This window comes from Molossus molossus, unplaced genomic scaffold (genome assembly GCF_014108415.1).
Source record: "Molossus molossus isolate mMolMol1 unplaced genomic scaffold, mMolMol1.p scaffold_m16_p_4, whole genome shotgun sequence".
Lineage (NCBI taxonomy): Eukaryota > Metazoa > Chordata > Mammalia > Chiroptera > Molossidae > Molossus > Molossus molossus.
The window spans coordinates 21,639,481-21,666,647 of NW_023425377.1; the positions used below are offsets into that span (position 1 = coordinate 21,639,481).

At 39.2% G+C, this 27,167-nt stretch overlaps 1 protein-coding gene across 1 annotated transcript in view; it reads right to left on the bottom strand.

Moving 5' to 3' along the window:
- Window positions 1-26,937, bottom strand: part of G3BP1 (G3BP stress granule assembly factor 1) — a 38,808-nt gene extending 11,871 nt beyond the window's left edge. The window contains exons 1-6 of the mRNA XM_036282144.1: window positions 26,814-26,937; window positions 10,135-10,247; window positions 6,727-6,808; window positions 6,015-6,188; window positions 3,503-3,593; window positions 353-446 (exon numbers count right to left, since the gene is read on the bottom strand). Of these exons, the coding sequence (XP_036138037.1) occupies window positions 353-446; window positions 3,503-3,593; window positions 6,015-6,188; window positions 6,727-6,808; window positions 10,135-10,229 (536 nt within the window). The 5' untranslated portion in view covers window positions 10,230-10,247; window positions 26,814-26,937. The remainder of the gene's footprint in view (window positions 1-352; window positions 447-3,502; window positions 3,594-6,014; window positions 6,189-6,726; window positions 6,809-10,134; window positions 10,248-26,813) is intronic.
- Between the last annotated feature and the right edge of the window lie 230 nt (window positions 26,938-27,167).

The window sequence follows — 27,167 nt, forward strand, 5'->3', positions numbered from 1 at the left end:
GCAAGTCCTGTATACTTTGTATCCACCACCACCCCCAAAGCACGTAATACAGTGGCTTCATGTGTTAATTACTTGGTAAAAAATCTCAACTCTTTTTCACTTACCACCCAAAAAAAACCTAAACAAAAAAGCAACTTGTGGATACTATTTAAATAGTCCTCACAGTACAATCTATATTAAACACATTATAGACTTTTGGAAGCTCAAAGGTACCAAAAGTAAAACCTTCATTTTATGAAATTATCACTATTTTCTGAGATAATTCTGAGATTACATGACTGCCCTCCGACAGAAGGAAAGACCAGACCACCCACATTCTCATGCGGCTTTGGACAGATAAAATTTTCCTCACCTGACAGTCTGATCATAGAAAGTTCCAGAATCATCAGGTGCCACCTCAGGTGTCTGCTGTCTTTCTTCAGGTTCCTCTACTTCTTCCTCAGATTCTACGTGAGAAAAGAAATTTACATAACCAATGGACAGGACAACAGTGTGGGGAAGGCAGGCAAGGTGGGGAACAGGGAGGGGGGGTCAATGGGGGAAAAAAGGGGACTACCAGTAATACTTTCAATAGAGATTTTTTAAAAAGAAATTTAAACTAATTTGTGCTTAATTCACAAATAAATTCGCTTTAACAATGTTCATCATGATAAAAAAGGCAATGACTTAAGAGGAGCAGATAGATATTTTAAAAAATCATGAAAATAAGGCAATTTGGTAAAATCATAGCATGGGCTTCAAGGATAGGATTAAGGCAATTGCAGTGTCAGGTTAAGAACATGGAATCTGAGGTAAAATTGCCAGTAATCCAGCCCGGCCGGTGTGGCTCAGTGGTTGAGCGTTGACCCAGGCACCAAGAGGTCACCGGCTCGATTATCAGTCAGGGCACATGCCCAGATTGTGGGCCCAATCCCCAGCTGGGGGCATGCAGGAGGCAGCCTACTGATGTTCTCTCATCAGTGTTGCCATCTCTCTCTCCCTCTCCTTTCCTCTTTCTCTAAAATCAATAAAGAAAAAACTTTTTTTAATTGCCAGTAATCCAATACAGGCTCTTGCACCTAACTAGCTATGTGACATCAGGCAAATTACTTCTCTGTATTGCAGGGCCCTAACTAGCAAATGGAAACGTCAGTACCTAAAGTACTTATCTATAAGGCTGCCGTATTACATAACAAATATAAAGCGCTTAGAATCGTCTCAGCCACACAGAAATTGTTCTGAGACAATCCCCCATGGGTCTCGTGTTTCTACACGTCTTACAATTGAGGCAATGGCTACCCTTTGTTCCAGACTACCTTTTAAGAACATTTACATACCAAACAACCTTGGAAAATAGTGTCTCCCTCCAGAGTCAAGGGCTGGCATGTTCACTGCCCATTCTAAAACATTTGGGTTCCCTAAACTTAAGGTTCCATTCTTGTAATGCACCCTGTTGCCATGCAGGTATCATCTGGACTTCAATGTCCTGTGGAAACTGACAAAAATGCTACAGTCGTCCCTTGCCACTTTGTACTTCGACTTTCACAGCTTCACTCTATCACGGTTTTTTCAAATATATACATGAAAAAGTTGATCGAGACATGAAAATGATAAACAACGCGTGCTCGGTTGTCTGAATCAATTATACACCCCTATATTACAATTAAAATTAAAATTACGTGTGGACTGTAGGCCTATGTATTCGAGCACCCCTACAAATCCTTCAACACCAGGTGCAACCACTCAACCACTCCGTGTCTGTGGGCAATAATTTTTTTCCAAAAAAATCAGGTGTGGTGAAACCAATCAGAGCCTGCTGTTCACTGAGTGGCTATCCTAGCCTCTTCCTATCCTGGCCACTGATTGGCTCAGCCTCATGCAAGTTCATGTCTCTCATACACGCTTCTACATCGCTAGGCATCGGAAGCATCTTTGCTCTTGGAAGTGTTTGCGATTTCTGAGAACCTTTATCTAAGCCCCACGATGGCTCCTAAACGTGCTGCTTCTAAGCCTTCCAACGATGAAACTAAGCGCCAGAGGGAAATGCTCACCATCCAGGAGAAGGTGAAACTCTTGGATATGATCAAAGAGGGAAGAAAATCGTGGAGGTTGCCCACCATTACAACTTGAATGAGTCTACCGTTCACTCCATCCGTAAAGATAAAAAGAACATCCGGGCAACGGCTACTGTCTCTTTCAACAAGGAAGCAAAGCGCTGTGACAAGTCGTAATAAGTTCACAGTGAAAACGGAGCCTGCCCTAGCCGTTTGGATCAGCGACAGCCGTAGGAAAACATTCCGCTGGATTCGCTGGTCATCCGGGAGAAGGCGAGGCAGCTCTATCAGCGCTTTACAGTGGACAAACCTCAACCAGGACCCTCTTCTGCAACGTTCATGGATTTCACGGCAAGCAAGGGTTGGTTCGAGAAGTTTCAGAAGAGGTATCATCTGAAGAGTGTCGTTCCCCACAAGAAGCTGCCTCTGCTGACCAGCCTGCAGCAGAGGACTCCGTGAACAACACGTTCCAGGAGATCCTTGAAAAGGGCGAGTATCATCCAGAACAGGCGTCCTCAACTGACGAGGATCTGGTGGAGATGACTAAGTCTGCGAGTGAGGAGGAGGAAGAGCAGCCAGAGGTTCCTGGGGGTCAGGAGGAAGTTGGCCTTACACTTGAGCATCTCTCGCAAGTCATGAGAACTACTAAGGTAGTACAGGACATGATTGGCGAATGGGAACCACAAATAATGCGTGGATTGTGGTTCCGGAATGCACCTGATGGAGCGATAGGACCCTACAAAAGCCTCCTCACGCATATGAAAAGACAGCGCCAGCTACTGCCTATCACCATGTTCTTCAGCTGCGCACCCAGACACCCCCTGCCTACTCCTAGTGCTCCTTCATCAGAAAACGACGACGCACCTGCTGGAGATTCTGCACCACCTGAAGACTCTCCCACTGAGGTTGTGCCTTCAGAGGAGCAGTAACCTTGCTCTTCTTTGCTGTGCAATACATCTCTTCATCTTCATCGCTTCTTCATCGAACAAGTTGCACTATTTTCAGAGGTTAGTGGTTGTGTGTGTAATTAAATGTACAATAATAATATGGTATTTGTAACATCTAATATGTCTTATTTTCTCTTATTCTGTCTAATATATTGGATAATACGAGTGTAATGGTGACTAAAGGGTATTATTTCATGTCTAGAGGGCTTTAATAATGTTAAAAAACATATTTAGAAGGTCATAAACAGGTTTTCTATGCTCTAACTGCGAAAATATTCGATTTATAAATAAAGAATCCTACTTCGCGGAAAATCATTTATCGCGGTAGAGTCTGGAACTAATTAACCATGATAAACGAGGGCTGACTGTACTATTTTTGCTGTCATAATCTGTCTTGCCCTTCATGTCCTGACAATTACAAATTATTAATGAATAATACAAAGTATAATGAAAACATTCAAGAAACCCATATTCTATTCAGGTCAATTAATGCCATCAAAAAAATTTAGGCAAGTAACTTACCCTCCTGAGGCTCAGTGACAAAGCCACCAAAGACCTCATCTTGGTATCTGAAGATATCATTGTGAACGTAGAACTTATTTGCAACAGAGCCCTGCAATGCCAACAAAATTTTTTTACTTACTCAGCAGACTTTTAAAAAGCCAAACCACCCCACACCAGTGGTTCTCAACTGAGGGCATTATCACCCTCAAAGGAGACACGTGGCAACACTTGCAGGCATTTCAATTTTCCCATTTGGGGAGTGCAACTGACAGAGGGGCAGAGATGCTGCTGAACGTCTTCAATGCCCCGCCCAGCCAGCCACAACAAAGACTTATTTGGCCCAAAATACAAATAGTGGCAAGGTTGAAAAACCCTCTACATTATGGCTGTAAAAACTACACTCAAATATCTGAGTTGCTTTATTTACACGCAAATATATAGCTTGCTTTATTTATTTATTTTATTTTTTTGCAGAGGTAGTAGAAATGAGCCAGCTGGGCGGCATAGGCTCAGGAAGCAAGTTACTGAGGCAGAAGGGCCCTTGGAGCTTAGGAGAAAGGCAAGGTAACGCGCCCCAGGGGAAGAAGAGGGGGAGAGGAAAGATGCTTCTGAGAGGGAGACCCTCAAATGTATGGTTTGCTTTACATACCAACAGACGGATAACCAAAATGTGATAAAGCTTTAAGTATGGAAGATGCCACAGCCCACACCTCAAATCATTTCTTGAACAACAAATACCTATTACCAACTGCAGCAGATTATTTTAAATTCCCTAAATCTGTACCCAAGACAATTGATACAAGCACTCAAGGGAGGGTGTAGATGAAAAAGTTTGCCTACATTAGATTAAGACACTCTTGAGTCTAAATCCAAATATGTCAACTACTAGTTATTCAACTTCTAAGGCTGTTTCCTCATCTGCAAAAAGGGATACCAAAATATACCTTAGAGCTTTGAGTATTAAATGAGCTAGATTCTTCTTCTTTCACATCCCACCTAACCCCGTGAATATTTAGAAGTCCATCAACAGTTTTACACTGCAGATCATCTACACCTTCCTCTAAAAATCATGACTAAAATGACCTGTGATTTTTCAAAGACAACTAAATTATTTTATATTCAAACAGTAAAATGATAGGGGTCTTACATTCACTATCCTAAACACAAAATTAACTTAGGAGTAATGCTGGAGAAAACATTTAATCAGCAAGTCCTTATTGAGCCACTTCCACATGCTTATGCAGATAGGCTTCCGGCTGTGGTTCAGTCAGGACCAGCTGGGAAAACAGTACAAATGCAATTATTCAACATAAATCTGTGGTCCTTTCATGATAAACATAATAAGTAAAAAGAACCAAGGCTCCTTGAAGAAAACAGCTGATCTCAGGGTTGGGGCTGGAGCAGGGGCTGGAGCAGAGATAGTGCAAGATGAGCTTGAAACATCTTCTGCCACAAAGTTACAAAGGGCTAAAAAAAAAATACACACACACACACACAGAAGCCAGCTTAAAGGGGTTCACACTTACCATGTCTGGGACATTTTAGACATCGATATAAAGTTAGCAATGGATTAAATCCATTAAATAAAGACTCCATGAGTGATAACAGATAGATAGGAGAAAAGGCAAAGTATTTTAAAGTAGAATTACCAACTAATAAAATACAGAGTGATAGAATCAAATCATCATCATTCGTAATGATCAGAGTAGGAGTTCTGACAAGAATCATCAATGAATCCAAAAACTAGTACATAAGTTTGATGAGGAACAGGGTATTCACAGTCTCAAAGAATCACCCACAATTTACTTACTAAGGAGCAACATAAAAATACTAAACTTCGCAGTGGCGAAACCTGTTGACTATCACCTTGAGTGGTCAAAGTTAACATCACTAATAATAGGGCTAAATGACATCGAGGGCCTCCATAATGTGAGGCACTGAAAGATATTTGTGTATAACTTAAATCTAATCACAAGAAGTATCAGACAACTCAAACCAAGGCATCTAAAGTAACTTGATCATGCTCTTTCAAAATGTCAATGCCACAAAAAACAAAAGATTAAGTAATTATTGCAGATAAAAAAACACTAAAGAGACATCATAGCTATACACAATGTATAGTCCTGGACTCAATTGTACCCTGGGGTGGATGGGGGGGATTACTGTAAAGGACATTATTGGGAAGATAACCAAAAATTAAATATGGACTATAGACTGATAACTGTATTATCTCAATATTTCATGAATTTGGTAACTGTACTAAGATTATGGAAGAGAATTCCTTATTCTTAGGAAATGCCCACTTAGGTATTGATAACAACTAGGCATGATATCTCCAACTTACTATCAAATGGTTTAAAATTTTAAATGATAGGTTAATAGAAAAAGAATTACCAATGAGTGGACAAATTTTGACAGTGGCTCTTGGTAAGGAGTATGTGAGAGTTATTGTACTGTTGTTACAACTTTTCAGTAAATTTGAAATTTCAAAACAAATCGATGCACAAATTCATTGTTTCATTTTTCATACCTCAGGAGCAAGGACAAATGTCTGCATGAATCTCCTCAAAGCCTGGTTGTTATTAGAGAGCAACCCCATCACCTGGACCACCACACCATCATTCAGAGTGGCATGAGCATCAACATGGCGAATCTTAGTGTGGCAATTGGTGAAGTTTTGTGACATCACTTTCCTATGGATTTCCTAAGGAATGGAGGCATGGGTTAATGCCTTAAAATGTATGCAATCTCCAACAACAACAACAACAGAACTTTCCAACACAACACAAGTAAAGAGAACATGCATATTTAAATTATTTTTTTATATATATGGAAGTAAGCCAAACTGATGACATATGCCAGGCAACAAGATCTCAAATGATCCCCTAATTCATCTTAATATAGTATATTCATTGTGACCACCCCTGAGCCTTTTAAAATTATTGTCCTGAATAACATACCTAAAAAATGTTTACAACAGATAATCCCCATGCTAAAACCAATAATCTTCTAATATAAAAAAATATTCAGAATATATCATACAAAATGAGCAAATGTGATATCATAAGCATTTCAGTAACTATCGTATTAATCAAATAGTTATTGAATACCTAAATTCCTAAAATGTTGAAAAATATTATCTTTAAACATTAGCAAATCTATTAAGCATTAATCTGTCTACCTCAATTTTAAGGGTTATTTTCTAGCTGCTTAACAGCCTACATAACAATTGGTATGCTTACTTTCTGTCCGTAGACTGCATCTGCTGGCTTTCCATTTGAATCCAATCCCCCATGGACATAAGAAGAGTTCTTTCCATAAAATCTGTAAAACAGGAATATAAAATACTTATCATCTGTCTAAGACCAGGTATTAATTTTTCATGTGCGGTACCAAACTGCCTTAGTAGCAGCTTCTAGGAAGCAAGAATGTGTTTTCTTTTTCATCTTTGTATGCAATCATAGATCCATCCATTACATGTCTGTAGACACTGCTGAATAGGAATGGATTTGGTCAATGAGGTGAACACTTGTTTTACAAGTCACAGCTTCCATGTTTCAAGGTAGGATGATCATGTTGGAAAAGATCTTGTTTATGTCAGGAAGGCCACTTAAAATAAAACAAAAGTTCTTGTTTTCACTCAAGAACACAGGGAGTTTTGATATAGATGAAGACATCTACACTCTCCATAGACTTGGACAGTCCTTTTGTATCTAAGAATGCAGGTGAGGCATTCCCATTAAAACCCAGTAATTCACCATGCAGGTAGGTTTAAGGAGCAGTTTTTAATAATTTTTGCTGATGCATTACAAGCTGTAGACTTTAATCCTCATAGCTTTCATTTTCTCTTTATCCTCAATTGCTGTGTTTTCATTACAATACTATACTGGATCAGGAAAGCCAACCCAGGGTGAACACTATAAGGATTTCTTGATATATGTACTCCAGATAAATAATTTTTTGCAAATGAGCCCACATATGCCATTCTACATCTTAACTCTGCCTCCCTCACCCCCCAAAGGGGTAAAAGATCTGGGTACACAAGACCTCAAGTATAACTTTTAATTGTTAAAGTTATTAAAAGGTTACATGTCAGCCAGTGAAATCAGTTCACTATTGGCTAAACCACTTTTCATACCTCAGAGATGAAATGTAAAAAAAAGAATGTCTTATAATCAATAAATATCAATATTGACCAGAAATATATAAATGTACTTGGTAAGTTTCTTTCAACTCCTATTCCTTTTCAAATTCAAATTTACCTAACTTCTAAGGGCACAGAATAAAATTTTGACCTAAAACAACAAAAAGGAAAAAAAGTTTGTGGAGGCTTTTCCTATCACTAATAGTCATGAATACCAACAAATTTTTAACTCCTTGGCATATTTATCTGCAAAATGAGTTTAACTCTCCTACAATGCCTTACTACACAATTTTGGAAAAGATCAAGAGGAAATGGGTGAAAGTGTTTTGGAAATTGTAAAGCTTCTTAAGAGAGAGAGAGAGAGAGATTGTCCATGTTCACAGCAAGGACTCAAAGTGAATGTATAAGGGAACTCTCCTACACTGCAGGTGGAATGTAAAATTGGTGCAGCCACTATGGAAAACAGTATGGAGGTTCCTCAAAAAATTAAGAATAGACCTACCATATTATTACCCAGTAATCTCTCTTCTGGGTATCTACCTGAGAAACTTGAAAAACATTTATTTGTAAAAATGTATGTACCCCTAAGTTTACTGTGGCATTATTCACAATAGCCAAGACATAGAACAACCTAAGTGTCCTTTGACAAATAACTGGATATAGAAGATGTGGCACATATATACAATGGAATACTATTCAGCCATAAAAAGAATAAAATATTGCCATCTGCAACAACATGGATGAATCTTGAGAGTATGATGTTAAGTGAAATAAGTCAGATGGAACGGTATGATTTCACTCATATGTGGGATATAAAACAGAAAGCAACAAACAAGCAAACAAAACTATTAAAGACAGACACAATGGTGGTTACCAAGGGGTAAAGGGGGTGGGGAGAACAAACATGGTAAAAGGACTTCCAGTGGTGAGCACACAATGTTGTATTATGTATTACAGGTTGTTGTATTATGCATTATAAAGTTGTAGACCTAAAATTTATATGTTATTAGCCAACGTTACCATTTTTTAAAAACTGAACACAGCCCTGGCCGGTTTGGCTCAGCGGTTAGAGCGTCGGCCTGTGGATGGGGGAGTCCCGGGTTCGGTTCCCGCTAAGGACACGTACCTCAGTTGCAGTTTGTCCCTGGCCCTGGTTGGGGTCGTGTGGGTGGTGACCACTCGATGAGTCTCTCTCACATCGATGTTTCTCTCTCTCTCTTCCTCCCTCTCTCCCTCCTGCTCTATCTGAAGATAAATGCAAAAATGTCCTCGGGTGAGGATAAAAGAACTGAATACAGTAAAAAAAAAAAATTTTTTCTGAATTTTTTTTTGCACCTAATCATCATGTGTTATCCAATATACAAGCTGGTTAAAATATAAAGGAAAATAATTTTTGTTCAGTAAATTCACATTTTGGAATTTCTAAGAATTTTAACAAGTTCACATAAATAGATTTAAGAGTTATGTATCATGCAGCACTGTTTATAAGGGGAGATAATGAAAGCAACTCATCAAGAGATTAAAGTTTGCTACATCTCTATAAAATAAAAACTTTGTCGATACCAAAAATTAATGTGAAACATGTATTACCGTGTAAAATGACCCCAGATTAAATAAAAAAGGTAAAAGACAGAATATTAAAATGTTTGTACCCTGGCCGGTTTGACTTTGTGGTTAGAGCATCAGCCCGTGGACCAAAGAGTTGCCAGTTTGATTCCAGTCAAGGGTATGTACCCGGGTTGTGGTTTGTCCCTGGCCCTGGTCAGGGCTGTGCGTGGGAAGCAACCAGTCAATGTGTCCCTCTCACATCAATCTCTCTCTATCTCTCTCTCTCTTCCCCTCCCTCCCACTCTAACTGAAGATAAATGGAAAAAACATCCTTAGGTAAGGATCCAAAAAAAAGGTTTGCATATACATAGAAAAATGTTTAGCATGGTTTTACTTCCATGTTTATTTCATGTTTTAATTTGTAACAAGCATGTATTGTTTCCTCTAAAAATATACCGAATTTTTTAAAGCACATCAACACAAAAGTATGTTATCACAAGAACAGTCTTCAATACATTCTTAACTAAATTCATGACTCACCAAAAACAGTGAAACAAAAAACAGAAACAAAAGTATGAATATTATACCTTCACATTTCAGGCATTAGTTTCTGATAATATGTAAGTTTTGGTAACTTAAGTCTAATTTTTAAATAATATTTGTATATTCTATTTTAGATGATATCATTTTAACACCACAATTTATTGGCACTTATACAAAGCACTATTAGACTTCTTGAATTGGAGTGGTAAACCCACAGCACAATATACACGTGATGTATTGTAGATACACCAGAAACCTGTTTTTATTAACCTCTATCACCCCAACAAACTAGATTTTTAAAAAGCACTATTATGCAACAACCCTACAGGGTGCATGATGAATAAGAGAATCTCAAGGATAAATACCCATTTACTAAAAAAACGGCATTTGACGATACTGGGAGAAAAACTTTTACCTGTGCAGCATGTCTGGGGCCTGGTTCAGCAGTGTGTAATACTGTCTCACGAATTCCCGCCCGACCAGCAGGGGACTAGGCTTCTCCATAACCATTGCTTTGGTCAATTCAACCTGGAAAAAAAGTTAAATATGTTCAACCAGAAAGATCAAGTCAAAGGCAAAAAGTGGCAGGGAGAAGATAATCATTTAGCTAAAACTAACTCAAAGTAAGATGAGCACTTCAGAAATTCTTGATTTAAAAAAAAAAAAGATAATTATTATTTAAAAAAAAAAAAAAACCCACAGACCAGATGGAGTTTATACATTTAAATTTACAGCAATCAGTCCTGGCTGGTTTTGCTCAGCAGTTAGAACATCGGCCTGCAGACCAGAGAGTCCCGGGTTTGGTTCCCGCTAAGGGCACATACCTCAGTTGCAGTTTGTCCCAGCCCTCGTTGGGGTCCTGTGGGTGGCAACCAGTCTGTGTCTCTCTCACACTGATGTTTCTCTCTCTCTTCACCCCCCTCTCCCTCCCACTCTCTATCTAAAGATAAATGCAAGAATGTCCTCAGGTGAGGATAAAAAAAATGTATAGTAATCAGATAAATACTGGAGAAAATATCACTATGAAGAACGTTCTCAATATTCAATTTTCTTAAACAAAATATAAGAACCTCAATGGTACAAATTTCTAACATGCATCCTATCATAATTTTCCTAATTAATTAAACCCAATTAAGAGTGTTCAAATTATAAGATTACAAACATATTCTTATTTATGAATTATCTCATTCGAGGGTGATAAAAATCAAGCAATAAATATAGGTTAGACATACAGGCATATACTATCATATTTTTAGTCAAACTAAGAAATATTTGGTATTTTTAAAAACAAAATCACAAAAACTAGAAGTTCTAAATATACTTAATTTATTCTATAGTAGGACGAAAAATCTGAAAATATGAGTAAAAGTTAACAAAATGTTTTTACTCAACAAAATAACCCCTATCACCTCAAAATTATCATGATGATTTAAAGTTACTACCTTTGAGTGTTAAGAAAAGCATGTGATAGATACTGAGTCCTCAATTGTTGTCAGTTATATTTTTTAAAAAGAAACTTTTTAAGTATATGATTTTCTAACCACTCTGCTGTACACCTAAAACTAATACAAAATAATATTGAACATAAACTGTAATTGAAAAACAATTTTTTTTTTTAAATATCAAACCAAAAACAAGGAAGAAAAACTTTTAAAAAGATATCTGGCATAAGATAATTCCATTTAAGGAGATAAAGTTATCTTGAATTTAAAAGCAAACAGAGGAAAGGAATATATACAGATTAATCACAGTATAAAAAAGAGACAAATTTTATTTCACTTCTGTCACATTATGGGCAAAATGGACGAGACTGGTTGGTCAGTTCCCGCACAAGCAATTTGTGGAGCTATGTCTATCCTCATCCAGTGCATTTCCTTATTATTCTTTTTCTTTTCTTCTTTTAACTTTATTTTTATTGTTCACACTATTACAGATGTCATCATCCTCATTATTTTTTGTTGTTAATTCTCACCTGAAGACATTTTTTCCATTGATTTTTAGAGAGTGGGAAGAAGGGATAAGGAGGAGGAGGGGAGAAACATCCATGAGAGATGCACATTAACTGGTTGCCTCCTTCATGCACCTGGGATTGAACCTGCAACCCAGGTATGTGCCCTTTTTTCTTTCTTGATTTTAGAGACAGAGGACAGGAGACAGACAGACAGACAGACATTGATGAGAAAACATCGACTGGTTGCCTCCTGTGTGCCCCACCCTGGGGACTGGGCTCACAACCTGGGCATGTACCCTGACTAGGAGTCAAACCAGTGACCTCTTGGTAAGTCACAGCAGCTGGGCATCCTCATTATTCTTCAATCTGTCCCACTTATTCCTTGTTCCACCAAAATCTAATAAATTAGTTGAAGGCCTGTTCTTCATTTTCCCCAAATTACAGCCACTACAGAATAGTTTCCCAGTCACACTGGAGAACAGTTTGCCTGCAGGCATGTTATGAGGCTATCAGTAACAAGAATTTGGATCCTAAGTCTTAAACTAATATACTTAAAGTAGACTAACCTGAGGCAGAATGAGATATTGCTGTATTTTTCCTCCTGGCCCTTGGTCCAGAAAAATAATAATTCCAGATGTTCTTACTGATCCTAGATTCTTCGGAACTTAAAGATTACAGTTGGATATTAAAGGTTCTTAATAGTCATCTAGCCTGTGGTTTCTGCGTTTTAAGATGTTTCCATTATTGCAATTAAGCCAGAACTACACTTTTTTATATAGTAGAGTTCCCATATAAATTTTCCTTTCTTAAAAGGGCTTAGCTACTCTATTGAAAAATCACTAACATCTGACCCAACCTCAGATAAAAGGAAAAATTCAATGTGGTTCCACAGCATTCCTAAATCTCACAACTAATTTCAAAAATGGATGACAGGTCTTCCAATTCCTCAGAAACTGTGAAATAACATTTTTATTTCATTAAATTGTAGTTACATAGTTTTTCTTCTTTTTTATAATTATTTTCTTTATTGATTTTAGAGAAAGAGGAAGAGAGATAAAACAGCGATGAAAGATAATATTGATTGGCTGCCTCCTATATGCCCCCCCACTGGGCATCGGACCCACAATCTTGGCATGTGCGTGACAGGGAATCAAACTGGCGACGACCTCTTGGTGCATGGGTTGATGCTCAACCACTGAGCCATGCTGACCAGGGTATAGTGACATATTTTCTAATATATTGAGACTGAACAGTAAGTTTTGCTTCTCTGTCTCACCCAAAATATACAATATATGCACAGTATAAAAAGCAATTTAAAGGGAACCTTCATGACAGGACAGATAAATCAGAGAAAGAAAACAATACACGTTAAGTAAACTCCTATCTTTTTACTCTAACTGCACTCACTTCTCTTCAGCATCACCTGCTCTTTCTTATTCCCTAGCCAATACTACAAATGTCATCATTACTAGACCAACATCAACCTAACTTTATCTTTTGACACTGTCAAGTAGTCTTATTATAATATAAATTTCTAAATTACATTTTATCAAATACTATTTTCTGACAACCAATCTTTCTATGCAAAAATCCTAAAAATCCTTTAGGTTGTATATTAAAAGTATATTTAAAAAATAAATAAAAACCAGTAGTAGATCATCTCCAGAATTTCTCTTTTCCCTTTCTTTGAGATTACCTAGATAATTCAAATTAAAAGAATTTTAAAAGCTCATTATTGGTTTGATTGCACCATTATCATCAATATTTTATTTCATGTCATCACCATAAAGCCAAGAAAGTAAAGTTAAAAACATTTATATGCAAAAGTTATCTTCAACTCATTTGTGGAATTTTCTTAACTGCTATAATTCTGAAGCTTGTCAGAGAAATCCTTATCATTCACCAAGTTTCCAAACATTCATTTTCTTCCTTAGTTTAACAGCATAATATAATTGGATAGTTTGGAAACTAGGTTTGCAATTACCATTTCTGAATTTTCCAAACAGATGGCACTTTATTTGGGGTTGAAATTTTCAACTTCAGAAACATGCCACATAACTACGTTGAAACCAATTTTTCAATACATTGGTACTAAGGTTACCAGTCCTAAAGTCATTCATCAAACACCTATCCAGCCTCCAAGGCATTTATGTACACTATCAGCACATGTGGTTCCACTAAAATGAAAGCTGCGGCTCTTAACGTTTCTCCTTTAAGCTCTTCTGTAATAGACACTGACCAATAAGCTCAAGGGAAATGGTAGTAGTAGTTAAATATAATATTCTTGTCAATTAATCTCAATAAAACTGGGGAAAAATATATTCCATGTGACTAAATATATATAGCATTTTGGTATAAAGGAACTAATTGCTCCACTGTTTAAAAAAAAAAAAAGGCTGATTCCAAAATTAAAATAGCCAAAAGCTTCAAGAATTCTACATTAGCTTCTTCCTTAATGTTATATTTCTTAAGAGTAGAGATGATTTCTTACATAACTTTTTAGTCCCAAAACTTAATGGTGTCTGACATATAACAGGAAATAAAAGTTTTCTTTCATTCAATATTGTCACACAAAAGGAGGAGGTTAAAATTTTATACAAGCAAAATGAATTTCTGCCAGGTTGAACTGCCAGGATTTGCAGAATTTAAATTAAGATAGCAGGTATAACATTGTTTCTTTAAGAAAAGACCTAAAAGAAAACTAAGGTGCTGGAAATGAGTTGCCTGAGAAGGAACTGACTTAACAGGATGGCAGGGGAACTGGTTAGGGTGAGAAAAATGCATTATTAAGGTGATAGTAACATGTATACAACTGAAAATTTTTCAAACTAAACCCTTAAATTCTATGATCTTACTGTTTGCAAATTATGCCTCAAAATTTCTAAATAAAAAATGCTTCCAGCCTGGCCAGTGTGGCTCAGTGGTTGAACGTCGACCCATGCACCAAGAGGTCACGGGTTCAATACCTGGTCAGGGCACATGCCCAGGTTGTGGGCCTGATCCCCAGTGGGGGGCATGCAGGAGGTGGCCAATCGATGTTCTCTCTCATCGGTGTTTCTATCTCTCCCTCTCCCTTCCTCTCTCTCTAAAATCAATAAAGAAGGCCCTGACCAGTTTGGTTCAGTGGTTACAGCATTGACCCACAGACCAATGAGTCGTGGGTTCGATTCCGGCCAAGGGCATGTACCTTGGTTGCGGTGTCCCCAGCCCTAGTCGGGTTGTGTGGGAGGCAACCAGTCGATGTGGCTCTATCACACTGATGTTTATCTGTGTCTCTCTCTCTCCTGTGAGGAATAAAAAAAAAAAGAAAAGAAAATGCTTCCACATTTTTAAAAATGCTGATTGCGGGGTGAGGCGTTGGGGATGGAAGAGGGTATAGCAGGTATAAATGGTGATTAAACAAGAGGAAAAAATAGACAGCATTTGGACATGTGCCAATAAAGCTTTTTTGAATGTATTATTTTAAAAATCCTGAAGACATCATAACATGTATTCAAATAATTAAAATTACTGAACCACCATCAGCATCAACTACTACAAAATGTTCAGGAAAGTTCTTGGGTAATCTAAAACCATACACTGAAAGCTTTGTAAATAAGTCTGTCTATTTAATCACCCTTCTCAGTAAAAAAGAAAATGTAGGCAATTTGAGTCCAAAAGATCTGAGTCTATACAGACTCAATCCTAATTAGAAAAATTTTACTTGGTATACCATCTCTCTGAAATTTTCATCTTTGTTTCTGGTCTAAACATAAAACACAAGCTATGAGAAATATGTGAACTAATGTCATACCCTCTTGAGAATAGTCACTAATCTCACTCTTGTTCACCAAACTCTCAATTCCTTCAAATCTAAAATAATGAAAATAAACAAACTCAAATGGATTCATCTCAGAAAAGCAGGTGTTTTGCCAGTTGCTGATCCAATGACAACTATGAACTATGAATATCAATGAAAACCCATGCTAAAAAGCTCCTACATTCTCCCTCATTTACTAAACACTCTTAAAATACTGTGCTTTTTTAAAAGACGTTTTACAAATTTATACAACTATGAAGTCTGGCTGTTCCTAACACAACAGCAAATGCTAATGGATACGTTATTGGTTAGACTATGAAGTATGTACCAAAATCAAGAGTAGAAAACTAGTTTTACTATTTCAATCCCCATGCCGATGTGAAGAAGCCACTCCCCCAAGACAAAGTAAGTTCATTAAACAAACATTCCAAATAATTCCAATTTGGAGATCACTCCCTTATTATACTGCCTTCAGAGAAACAGGATAAACCTTCTGGGGTATATATTAAAAATCACTCAAAAATATTATTCCTGAGGGGCTGGGCAAGAAAGGTAAGGGGATATAAAAAAAAAAAACACAAAAAACAACAACAACAATAATAAAAAAAGTCAGACACACTGTGATTGCCAGAGGAAAAGGGGAGGAAGGAGGGAGTAGAAGAGGGTAAAGGGGAGATAAATGATGGAAAGTTTGACTTTGGGTGCTGAACACACAATACAATATGCAGATGATGTAATGTAGAATTGTACACCTGAAACCTATAGACCCACACAAAAATGGATAACTGATTTTCAACAGAACTGCAGACAATTCAACTGAAAATAAACACTCTTCCACAAATGGTGCTAGAATAATTGCATATCCACATATAGGAAAAAAAAGAACCTCAGTTTGGCCCTGGCCAGTTGGCTCAACAGAGCATCAGCCTACAGACCAAAGGGTTGTAGGTTCTATTTCCAGTCAAGGGCACGTACCTGGGTTTTAGGTTTGATCCCTGGCCCTGAATGGGGTCATGTGGGAGGCAACCAATTGATGTGTCTCTCTCACATCAATGTTTCTCTCTCTCTCCCTCCCTTCCACACTATCTAAAAAAAAAAAAATCAATGGAAAAATATCCTCAGGTGAAGATTAACAACAAAAGAACCTCAGTTTGTGCCTCTCACAATATTAAAATTGAACTCAAAATGATTTTAGTTAAACTAAAAAGCTTCTGCAGAGCAAAAGAAACAAGCATCAAAATGGAAAGGGAACTCACTATATGGGAGGAACATAACTGCCAATGATACATCAGATAAGGGGTTAATTTCCAAAATATATAATCATACGACTCAACATAAGGAAGACAAAGAACCCAATTAAAAAATGGGCAGAGGAGCTAAATAGACACCTATCCAAAAAGGACATACAAATGGCCAAGAGACATATGAAAATATGCTCAACGTCACTAATCATCAGAGATGCAAATTAAAACAACTATGCTTGCCAGAATGGCTGTCATCAACAAATCACCAAACAAGTGCTGGCAAGGTTTGGAGAAAAGGGGATGCTAGTACACTGCTGGTGGGAATGCAGACTGGTGCAGCCACTATGGAAAACAATATGGTATTTTCTGAAAAACTTAAAAATTAAACTGCCACTTCTAGATCCCACTTCTAGAAATATATCCTAAGAAGCCTGAAACACCAATCAGAAAGAATATATGTACCCCATGTTCATAGCAGTACTATTTACAATAGCTAAGATCTGGAAACAGCCCAAGTGTCCATCAATAGATGAGTGGATAAAAAAAGCTGTGGTACATGTACACAATGGAGTACTATGCAGCTGTAAGAGAGAGAGATCTCTTATCCTTTGAGATGACATGGAGGGACCTAGAGAATATTATGCTAAGTGAAATAAGTCAATCAGAGAAAGACAAATACCACATGATCTCATTTATTTGTGGAATATAATGAACAAAATAGACCCAGAGACATAGAAAGGAGCATGGTTCAGACTGACATACCTCAGAGGAGGGGAGGGGGGGGAATGAGATAAACCAAAGAACTTACATGCATGTATGCGTAACCAATGGACACAGACAACAATGCTGGGGAGGTGGGGGGTGGGATGGGGAGGAGAGTATCCAGGAAGGAAAAGGAGAAACATCTGTAACAGAAATAAATTAATTTAAAAAAATGATTTTAGGTAAAATCTAAAACTATAAAACATCTAGAGAAAATCTGCATGACCTTGGGTTAAGCAAACATTGTAGATACAACACCAAAAACATGATCTGTAAAAGAACAGATAATATGAACTCTACCAAAATTAAATCTGCTCTGCAAAAGGCAATAGAGAATGAAAAGGCAAGCCAGACTGGAAGCAAATATTTACAAAGCATTTATCTCACAGAAAACTTATAGACAGAATATATAAAGAACTCTCGAAACTGAGTAACAACCCATAAAATAAGAGCAAAAGATAGACATTTCACTAAAGAAATTATTTGAGCCCTGGCCAGTTTGGCTCAGCGGTTAGAGCGTCGGCCTGCGGTCCGGAGAGACCCGGGTTCGGTTCCCGCTAAGGGCACGTACTTCGGTTGCAGTTTGTCCCCGGCCCTGGTTGGTCGTGTGGGTGGCAGCCACTCGATGTGTCCCTTCACGTCGATGTTTCCCTCTCTTTCTCCTTCCTCTCTCTCCCTCCCACTCTATCTGTACAAAAAATGGAAAAATATCCTCGAGTGAGGATTAAAAAAAAAAAAAAAAAAAAGAAATTATTTGAAAAATAAGCACATGAAAAATGCTAAGCATCATTAGTAATTACAGAAATGCAAATTCAAACCACAGTGAGTTACCACTACACACCTGACAGAATGACTAAAATTTAAAAGGCTGCCCAGGCCCTGGCCAATTTGGCTCAGCAGTTAGAGCATTGGCCTGCGGACCAGAGAAACCGGGGTTCGGTTCCAGCTAAGGACACGTACCTCGGTTGGAGTTTGTCCCTGGCCCTGGTTGGGGTCATGTGGGTGGCAACCAGTCTCTCTCACATCGATGTTTCTCTCTCTCTTCCTCCCTCTCTCCCTCCCGCTCTATCTCAAGATAAATGCAAAAATATCCTAGGGTGAGGATTAAAAATAAACTTAAAAGGCTGCCCAGGATATTGAAGAAATGGAACCCTCAACATTGCTGGTGGGAATGTAAAGTACAACCAGCTCAGAAAGGTTAGGTAGTTTTTTTTGTTTTTGTTTTGTTTTAATATAAGTGGTTGGTTGGTAGATAGGCAGATAGGTAGGTAGGTAGATAGATAAAGATTTTAGAGAGAGAAGGGAGAGACAGAAGCATCAATTTGTTGTTCCCTTATTTCTGCATTCACTGGTTGCTTCTCGTATGTGCTCTCTCTGACAGGGGACTGAACTTGCAACCTTGGTGCATCAAGATGACACTCTAACCAACTGAGCTACCCTGCCAGGGCTGAAGGTAGTTTCTTAAGAAGCTTTATTTGTAATAGCCAAAAGCTGAAAACAAACCAAATGTCCATCCAAATAGATAAACAAAGTGGGGTATACTTACAAAATAGAACCGATCAGCAATTAAAAATAATAAAGCACATATTGTATGATTCAGTTTTATATAAAACTTCTACAAAATGCAATCTAATCTTCAGTGACAGAAAGCAGTTAAGGGATTTCTGAGGGCAGAAGAGGTGGGGGAGTGGATAGGAAAGAGGAAAAGCAAAGGGGTCTGAGAAAACTTTGGGGGAATGATGGATATGTTCACCATCTTGATTATGGTAATGGTTTTATGGATATAAACAATGCCAAAAATTATCACATTGTACAAGTGACATATGTGCAGTTTATTGTATGTTAGTTGTATTTCAATAAAGCTGTTTTCCTTTTTTAAAGATTTAACCCACCAGCCCGGCCAATGTGGCTCACCGGCTGAGTGCTGACCCATACACCAAGAGGTCACCGGTTCAATTCCTGGTCAGGACACATACCCAGGTTGTGGGCCAAATCCCCAGTGGAGGGCATGCAGAAGGTGGCCAACTAATGTTCTCTCTCATCAATGTTTCCATCTCTCTCTCCTTTCTTCCTCTCTAAAAATCAATAAAGAAAAAAATATTCTAAAACTAAATAAATTTTACCCACCACTAAAATAGTCTGGAAGAACAAAAGGTCATCTTAGGGCCCTAGCCAGTTTGGCTCAGCGGTTAGAGCGTCGGCCTGCGGTCCGGAGAGACCCAGGTTCGGTTCCCGCTAAGGGCACGTACTTCGGTTGCAGTTTGTCCCCGGCCCTGGTTGGTTGTGCGGGTGGCAGCCACTCGATGTGTCCCTTCACATCGATGTTTCTCTCTCTCTCTCCCTTCCTCTCTCTCCCTCCCACTCTATCTGTACAAAAAATGGAAAAATATCCTCGGGTGAGGATTAAAAAAAAAAAAAAAGGTCATCTTAGGGAAAGAGATGGGATGAGAATCTGTGCAGGAAAAAAAAAAAGAAGTCAAACATAAAAAAGTGATGCAGTCTAGCTGGTGTAGCTCAGTGGTTGAGCACCAACCCATGTACCAAGAGGTCACTGGTTCGATTTTTAGTCAGGGCACATGCCCAGGTTGCAGGCTCCATCCCCAGTAGTAGGCATGCAGGAGGCAGTCAATCAATGTTGATGCTTCTCTAGCTCATCAATGTTTCTATCTCTCTCTCTCTCTCTCTTAAAAAAAAAAAAAAATCAATAAAGGAAGGGAGAGATAGAAACATTGATGAGAGAGAACATCAACTGATTGCTTTATGCATGCCCCCCACTGGGGATTTGGCCCACAACCTGAGCATGTGCCCTAACAGGGAATCAAACTGGTGACCTCTTGGTACATGGGTCCATGCTCAACCATTGAGCCAAACCAGCCAGGCGCTTTTCATTCTAATTATTTTTTCAAAACACTAAGGGAAAACAAAGGTTTGTGTATACTAACATGAGCATGAATTGCCATACATTATGATGCAAGGTTATGCTATGTATTCAAGCATTTGAAATTTGGTTTAGTTATTAGAGAAACAAAAATGTTTCCCCAGAATCTAAGAATCTTTAATGCAGAAGCCAATGTCTGTTCTCAGAGGAAGAGGAAGATCACCACCACTGAATCTCCTATTTAATATATCTTCTAAACACTTCACATTTACCACCTGTCACCTCCCTTCAAAGCTCTTCCTGATAGCTCCTTGGAGCAATGGTTGATTCTAGGGCAGGACAGGAAAAATATAAAATGAGCCTGAAGCACCTGGTAAAGGAAGAAAATATTTTAAAAAATAAAAGCATGGGGGGTGGGCATGATAATCAAATGGACAGAACAACAAAAACTGCAAAGACTTGATCAATAAAATAAGTATAAAAACAAAAATAAATTTAGGATAACACTGGATTACAACTCAAAGAATAAAATATCCATCAAAAAAAGTAATGGGTAAGAAAATAAAGTCTTGCCCTGGCCGGTTTGGCTCAGTGGTTAGAGCGTCAGCCTGCGATCCAGAGAGTGCCGGGTTCAGTTCCCACTAAGGGCACATACCTCAGTTGCAGTTTGTCCCCGGCCCTGGTTGGTCATGTGGGTGGTAGCCACTCGATGTGTCCCTTTCATGTCGATGTTTCTCTCTTTCTCTCTCTCTCTTCCTCTTTCTCCCTCCCACTCTATCTGAACAAAAAATGGAAAAATGTCCTCAGGTGAGGATAAAAAAAAAAAAAGAGAAAGTCTTGCCCTGGACAGCTTGGCTCAACAGTTAGAGCATTGGCCTGCGGTCCAGAGAGGCCTGGGTTCAGTTCCCACTAAGGGTACATACCTCGATTGCAGTTTGTCCCCAGCCCCAGTTGGTGTCGTGTGGGTGGCAACCACTCGATGCGTCTCTCTCACATTGATGTTTCACCTCTCTCTTCTTCCCTCTCTCCCTCCTGCTCTATATGAAGATAAAAGCAAACAAATAAATAAATATATATATGAATTTTTTTTAAAAAGTCTTAATAAAAATAAATAAATGAGGGAGAAGTAACAACTCTTCATTACAGCAAACACAGAAAGGAGGGAAACAGTCACCATTAGAACACTGCAAAAGCTGTAGGCAAGACCCACTAATACGTTAAAATTAAGGGAGAAAGTTTTAGAGAAACAATATTTGCATAGTATCTAGGAATTCAAAGTGTATGGTAATTACAGTGGCAGCTTTAACGTTTGTCCACAAATTCACAGATCCTCCTCCCTCTTACTGACTAGGTTCTAGTGATGAGACCATGCAAAGGGGAAAAAATTCTACCCTGGTAGATACCACTTGAATCAAGTGATCAAGGTTAAATTCAACCAGTAATGATATTATGTACCCCTTGATGTAATAAGTCTAAGTCACCTCTGTGGTATTACCCAAAATCTATACCTAGGTATCCTCAAAACACCAGACACAACCAAATTGAGATCAAAAGTGTCAGGGTCATAAAAGACAAAGGAAAGACAGAAACTGTCACAGACCAGAGAAGAGAGACTAAGGAGACATACAATGTTGTATTCTGGATTGGATCTGGGAACTGAAGGAGGACATTAGTAGAAAAAGTAAGGAAATCCAAAAACGGTCAACCATTTAGTTAATAGTATTTTACCAATGTCAATGTCTTAGTTTTGATCAATGTACCATGATTATGTAAAATGTTAATATTAGGGAAGCTGGGTGAAAGCTATATAAGGTGTCTCTGGTACTGGCCAGTATGGCCTTGGCCTGTACACAGGTTTCGGGTTCAATCTCTGGTCAGGTACAAACATTGATGTTTCTCTCACGCGCTTGCTTCCTCTCTCTCTCTTAAAAAAAAAAAACCTTGGCCAGTTTTGCTCAGCGGTTAGAGCATCGGCCTGTGGTCCGGAGAGACCCCGGTTCGGTTCCCGCTAAGAGCACGTATCTCGGTTGCAGTTTGTCCCCGGCCCTGGTTGATCGTGCGGGTGGCAGCTACTCGATGTGTCCCTTGCACGTCCATGTTTCTCTCTCTCTCTTCCTCTCTCTCCCTCCCACTCTATCTGAACAAAAAAAAGAAAAAATGTCCTCGGGTGAGGATTTTTTTTTAAAAAAAGGGCAATGAAAACATCCTCCAGTGAGGATTTATTATTATTTTTTTTGGTACGTGCCCCTAGCAGGAACCAAACCCAGGACTCTCTGGTCCGCAGGCCGATGTTTCAACCACTGAAGTCAAACCGGCCAGGGCTCCAGTGAGGATCTAAAAAATAGAGGTATCGGCACTGCAACTCTTCTGTAGATCTAAAATTTATCTCAAAAACAAGTTTTTCCAAAAAAATAAAAACTTCAAAACAGACATTAGAAAACTTAATATTCACTAGCTTTTCCTGGTTTTTAGCATCTCTCCCCCACGCCAAAATTAAGTTAGTAAGCTGGGTTTTAATTAAGCAACAATCTGTTCTTTCTCATTAAGGTGAAAAAATACTTTATAGTTAATACTAATGCCTAACCTATGAAATTCCTAGAAGCTTGAACTTCCTGTCCTCTAGATCTCATACAACATAGGTGGACACACTCCAGGAAACCCTAAGAGCAAGCGCACAGTTCAAACGCGGTGTACCTGAAGCACAGCCTGGGACAGGGAGGTGTCACACGCAGGCCTTCCAGATTCTGAATAGCTAGACTTTGAATAGCTAGACACACCACACGCTTTACAAAATAGTTTAGACAACTATTTGGATATCAAATTACCAGTTCTCTTTTAAGCAAAAACATTAGAAAACTTAAGATATGTGAAAGCACTTTTAAAATATGTAAAGGGCCGTACAAATATACAATAATGTTGTTATAGTATATAGCCACTTAACAGACACCAAGGATGACATCCCTACAAAATGTGTCCCACCCAGGAAGCCAGCTTGCTTTCTCTGAATCATCTACTATTAACTTTCTATTAAATACCTCAAATATCACACACAGGCTAAACATCTAAGCAGTTATGAGGTAACAATGGCCAAAAGACAGAAAGGGAAACCTATCACGTAAAGACCTTATTTATGAAGGCCACGGCCTATGATATTTTTTTCATATTTACTTTCTGCTTTATCAAACCCACTCTTCTTCATGTGCCAGTTATTCCTAACTCTTCGCCATTATCATCTGGCTTGCAATTTAGCTTTCCCAATCAAGGCCAGACAAGGTGTCCAAGAATATTAAAAAAAAAAAAAATTTAAACAGAAAGCTTATTTTTGAGATTTAAAAACATAAACCTGGTTAACTGCCACAGTGTGATCACCAACTACAAGTGGGATTATAGTGGCTGAATCCAATGTAACTCCATGGCTAGAAGGACAGTGTTGCACTGAAGGTTTTGTCCACTACATGTTAAGAAGTGACTATCCAGTGGGAAGAAAAGAGCAGTTTGTGTTTTGGTTTGGTTTGGTTTTTAATCTACCTACTCTGACAATTACCTCCCTTTGTAAAGTCAATTAAGTTTTGTCCAAAGCAGTCTTAAAGCACAATTAAATGAAAATAGAATGCATGTATAAATACTGAAATATTTCTTTAAAAAACCAATATTTGTTAAAAGGGCAAGTGGATAACTGTATTAAACTGGCAAAAAGAAAAAAAAATGGTTTAGGTCACAAATTCAGGCTTTATATCAAATTTTATCTTTTAATTAAACACTGCTCCATCTATCCTAAGAACCATATATAATTCAAAAACCTGCAGAATTTTAAAACTAACCTCTGCCCTTTATTTTCTATGCAAAATACTAAAACAAATTAAAGTAAAAAATTAATAAACTAATATAAATTACAAAATACTGTTGCAAAGTAGGTCACCAACAAACATTACCAAATCTGATGTTCCCTTAGCAGACTGTCAGCTGAGAACAGCAAACTGAATTAAATAAAGAACAAAGAACTGCCTACTTTTGTACCAGTTAAAAGAGGTACAAAAGCTTATACTGAAAGGATTTAACAACAACAAAAGCAACCTCTGCCGTGGCTGGGAATCAAGGTGGCACCCAAGTCTTGCATTATTACAATTTTTCTTCAATTCATTTGTTCTTGAATGCGTAAGTGATCAGCTAAGCTACCGATTTGTGAAATAATCAGTTTTTATGTTCCTGCCCAATTGATAAGCATTTGACTGAGGCCAGGAACAGTGTTTTTTCTTTAAAGAAGCATTTGAAGGGGAAAGGAACAAAATTTTCCCTCAATTAATGCATAAGATAATTTCATTGATATATTTTACCTCAAGCAGTAATAAAATTAGCTGGACTCAAACGTTAACAGTTTAAATGTAGGTCGTTAAAGTGTTTTAACATTTGATAACCTAAAATGCTAATTCAATAGTTAACTGATGTATAACCGCAGTTAAATGGAATTGCTACAGGAAGGCAAGTTCCAAGTACAACAATGTTACATTCTAAAGTGATCTGTTATTTATGGCAACATCAACATTGTACAACTTGTCAATACAAAATTTCAATCCTGTATCTTCTGCTACTTTCTGTTAAGAAACATGTAAGTACTGGATAAATGGAAACACTTACAAATATTAAGCTTCCTCATAGTTTTTAAATTTACTTACAAGGATTAAGTTATGTTCTCTTTGACTGCAAAAAAAAAATCAAGTCTAATCCTAAAAAGTGTCTGCACAGACAAAATAGATTTCTTTAAAAAAAGAAAAAAAGTTGAAAGCCATTCCAATCAAAATCAATTTAGATGACTTAGTCTCAAAACTTTTATTGTAGTTTTATCTCAAATAGAGACATCTGTCATGTAAAGTGATGATTTGAACCTGCAACACAGGAACATTTATTATTTCATGAAGCCAGGGAGTATACTGCCTTTCAAAGAAACTAAAATATAACTTTACGAGAAAAATACACACTCAAGTCTTTGAAAGTGTCTTTTACATTTACATATACACAGGAGCGTAACAGTAAATGCTAGAGAATGAACTGGATGCAGACAGGCTGTCATCCACAGAAGATGCCAACTACTTACAAGGGTAAGATTCCAACACATCTCAATCACCCCTAATTCACCTAGCATAAGCTCCACCGAGGTCAAATTTATATTGTAATTAAGCACCATTTTCTCCATTCCCATTTCAAATTTTAACCTATACATGCTGGTGAGATCGGAAACTCATTGCTCTGAACTTCATTTTCTTCCATTATAAAAACGAGGAAGTTCAACTATGCTCTCGCAGGTCTTTCTCACAAGTCTGCTCCGATTTTTTTTTTTTAAAAGAGAAATGATTCAGGGTCTAATATCAGAGCCCTAACTTCCTGCTGGCGGGAATTTCCCATCATCATGCCGTGAGTTTCAAATCAGCCGAGGAACACTGTCCATGTTCACTTGCACTTACTCGTTTCATCCTATTCTTGTTCCAGCAGCTTTTGGGGCCGCACATCCCTCACCTACCCCTGCGAATACACGTAGAAAGGAAGCCCAAACGGTTTCTCTTCCTTTGTCTCGCTTGAGCCCGTGTCCAACCCTGGTCTCCCTGGAAGCCCAGAACTGGCTCAAGTACAAATGCCGCTGCAGGCTTCGCAGCACGGCCTTTGGAGGCCAATGCTGTCCCCGGGGACTAGCGCTCTGGGGGCCCATGTGCCCTGGGGCCACACAGGGCGCTAGAAAACAGGCTCGGGGACTAGGAGTCAGGCGATCGGGGTTCCCACAAACACCTGCCCCTTACCGTCTGTATGCCTTTGACCATGTCACTCCACCTCTGGACCTCCGAGTCCGCTGAAAAATGGGGAAAATCATCGCACCTACCTCACCAGGTCGTTGTGGGAGTAAATGAGGCACACGAGTTGCTCAACACAGTGCCTGGCACACAGCGAGGGCTTGGAAAGAATATTAGTTACCACTCATTACCCATGCATGCACTCACGGCTCCCCCTCTAGTCCCAGTGAAACCAAAGAGCAGCTCTCTGCTCCCCGAGTCGAAAGATCCTTTTCTTATCGCACTTTGGGGACGCTCCCACCCCTAAATGAAAGCCTCTGCTGGCCCAGGCCACGCTCCGCCGCTGGCGCGTGGGGAGGCGGGCGGGAAAAGCTGATGAGTCGGCCGCACGGGGCCCCAGGCCCCCGAGATCGCCCCGGGACCCCGGGCGGCGGCCGCGGCTCGCTCTCGCCCCGCGTGGCAGTTGGGCGCGGCACGCGCACGCGGCAGCCACGGCCACGCGCGCCGGCCAAGGGAGGGCGGAGGAACGGAGAGCCTCTGCGCGCCCGTGCGCCCGCCTGCGGCCGTTGAAGGGGGGGCGCGCCTCGCGCGGGCGCCGCTCGGTCATCCCCTCCCTCTCACGACCGGGGCAGCTCGCCCTGGACCCTGGGCCGCACAGCCCCGCCCATAGCCCGGCGTACCTGCGCGGCTGAGCGGGAGAGGAACAAGCTTTGCTCCACAGCTCGGAGGAAGGAAAAAAAACCTTCACGCAATTGCGTCCGCACACGCGTGCTCCGTCGCCGGTCTATATAACCGAGACTCAGCCTAACTTGTTGCGGCCAGGTCCGGCAGGCTGGTGACCAATCCTGACTGCGTCCTCTGGGCTCCTCGAGCGGCAATTGGATGTTGACTCAGGATGAAGGAGTGACTCTTGATTGGCTTTGACTCATGCCTATGAGACTGTGAGGATCTTGTTTCCCTAGTAACGGATTGGCACAAAGCGAGACCAATTACTTAAAGGTACAGTAGAAAGGAGGGTGGGAGGTTTTTTGACC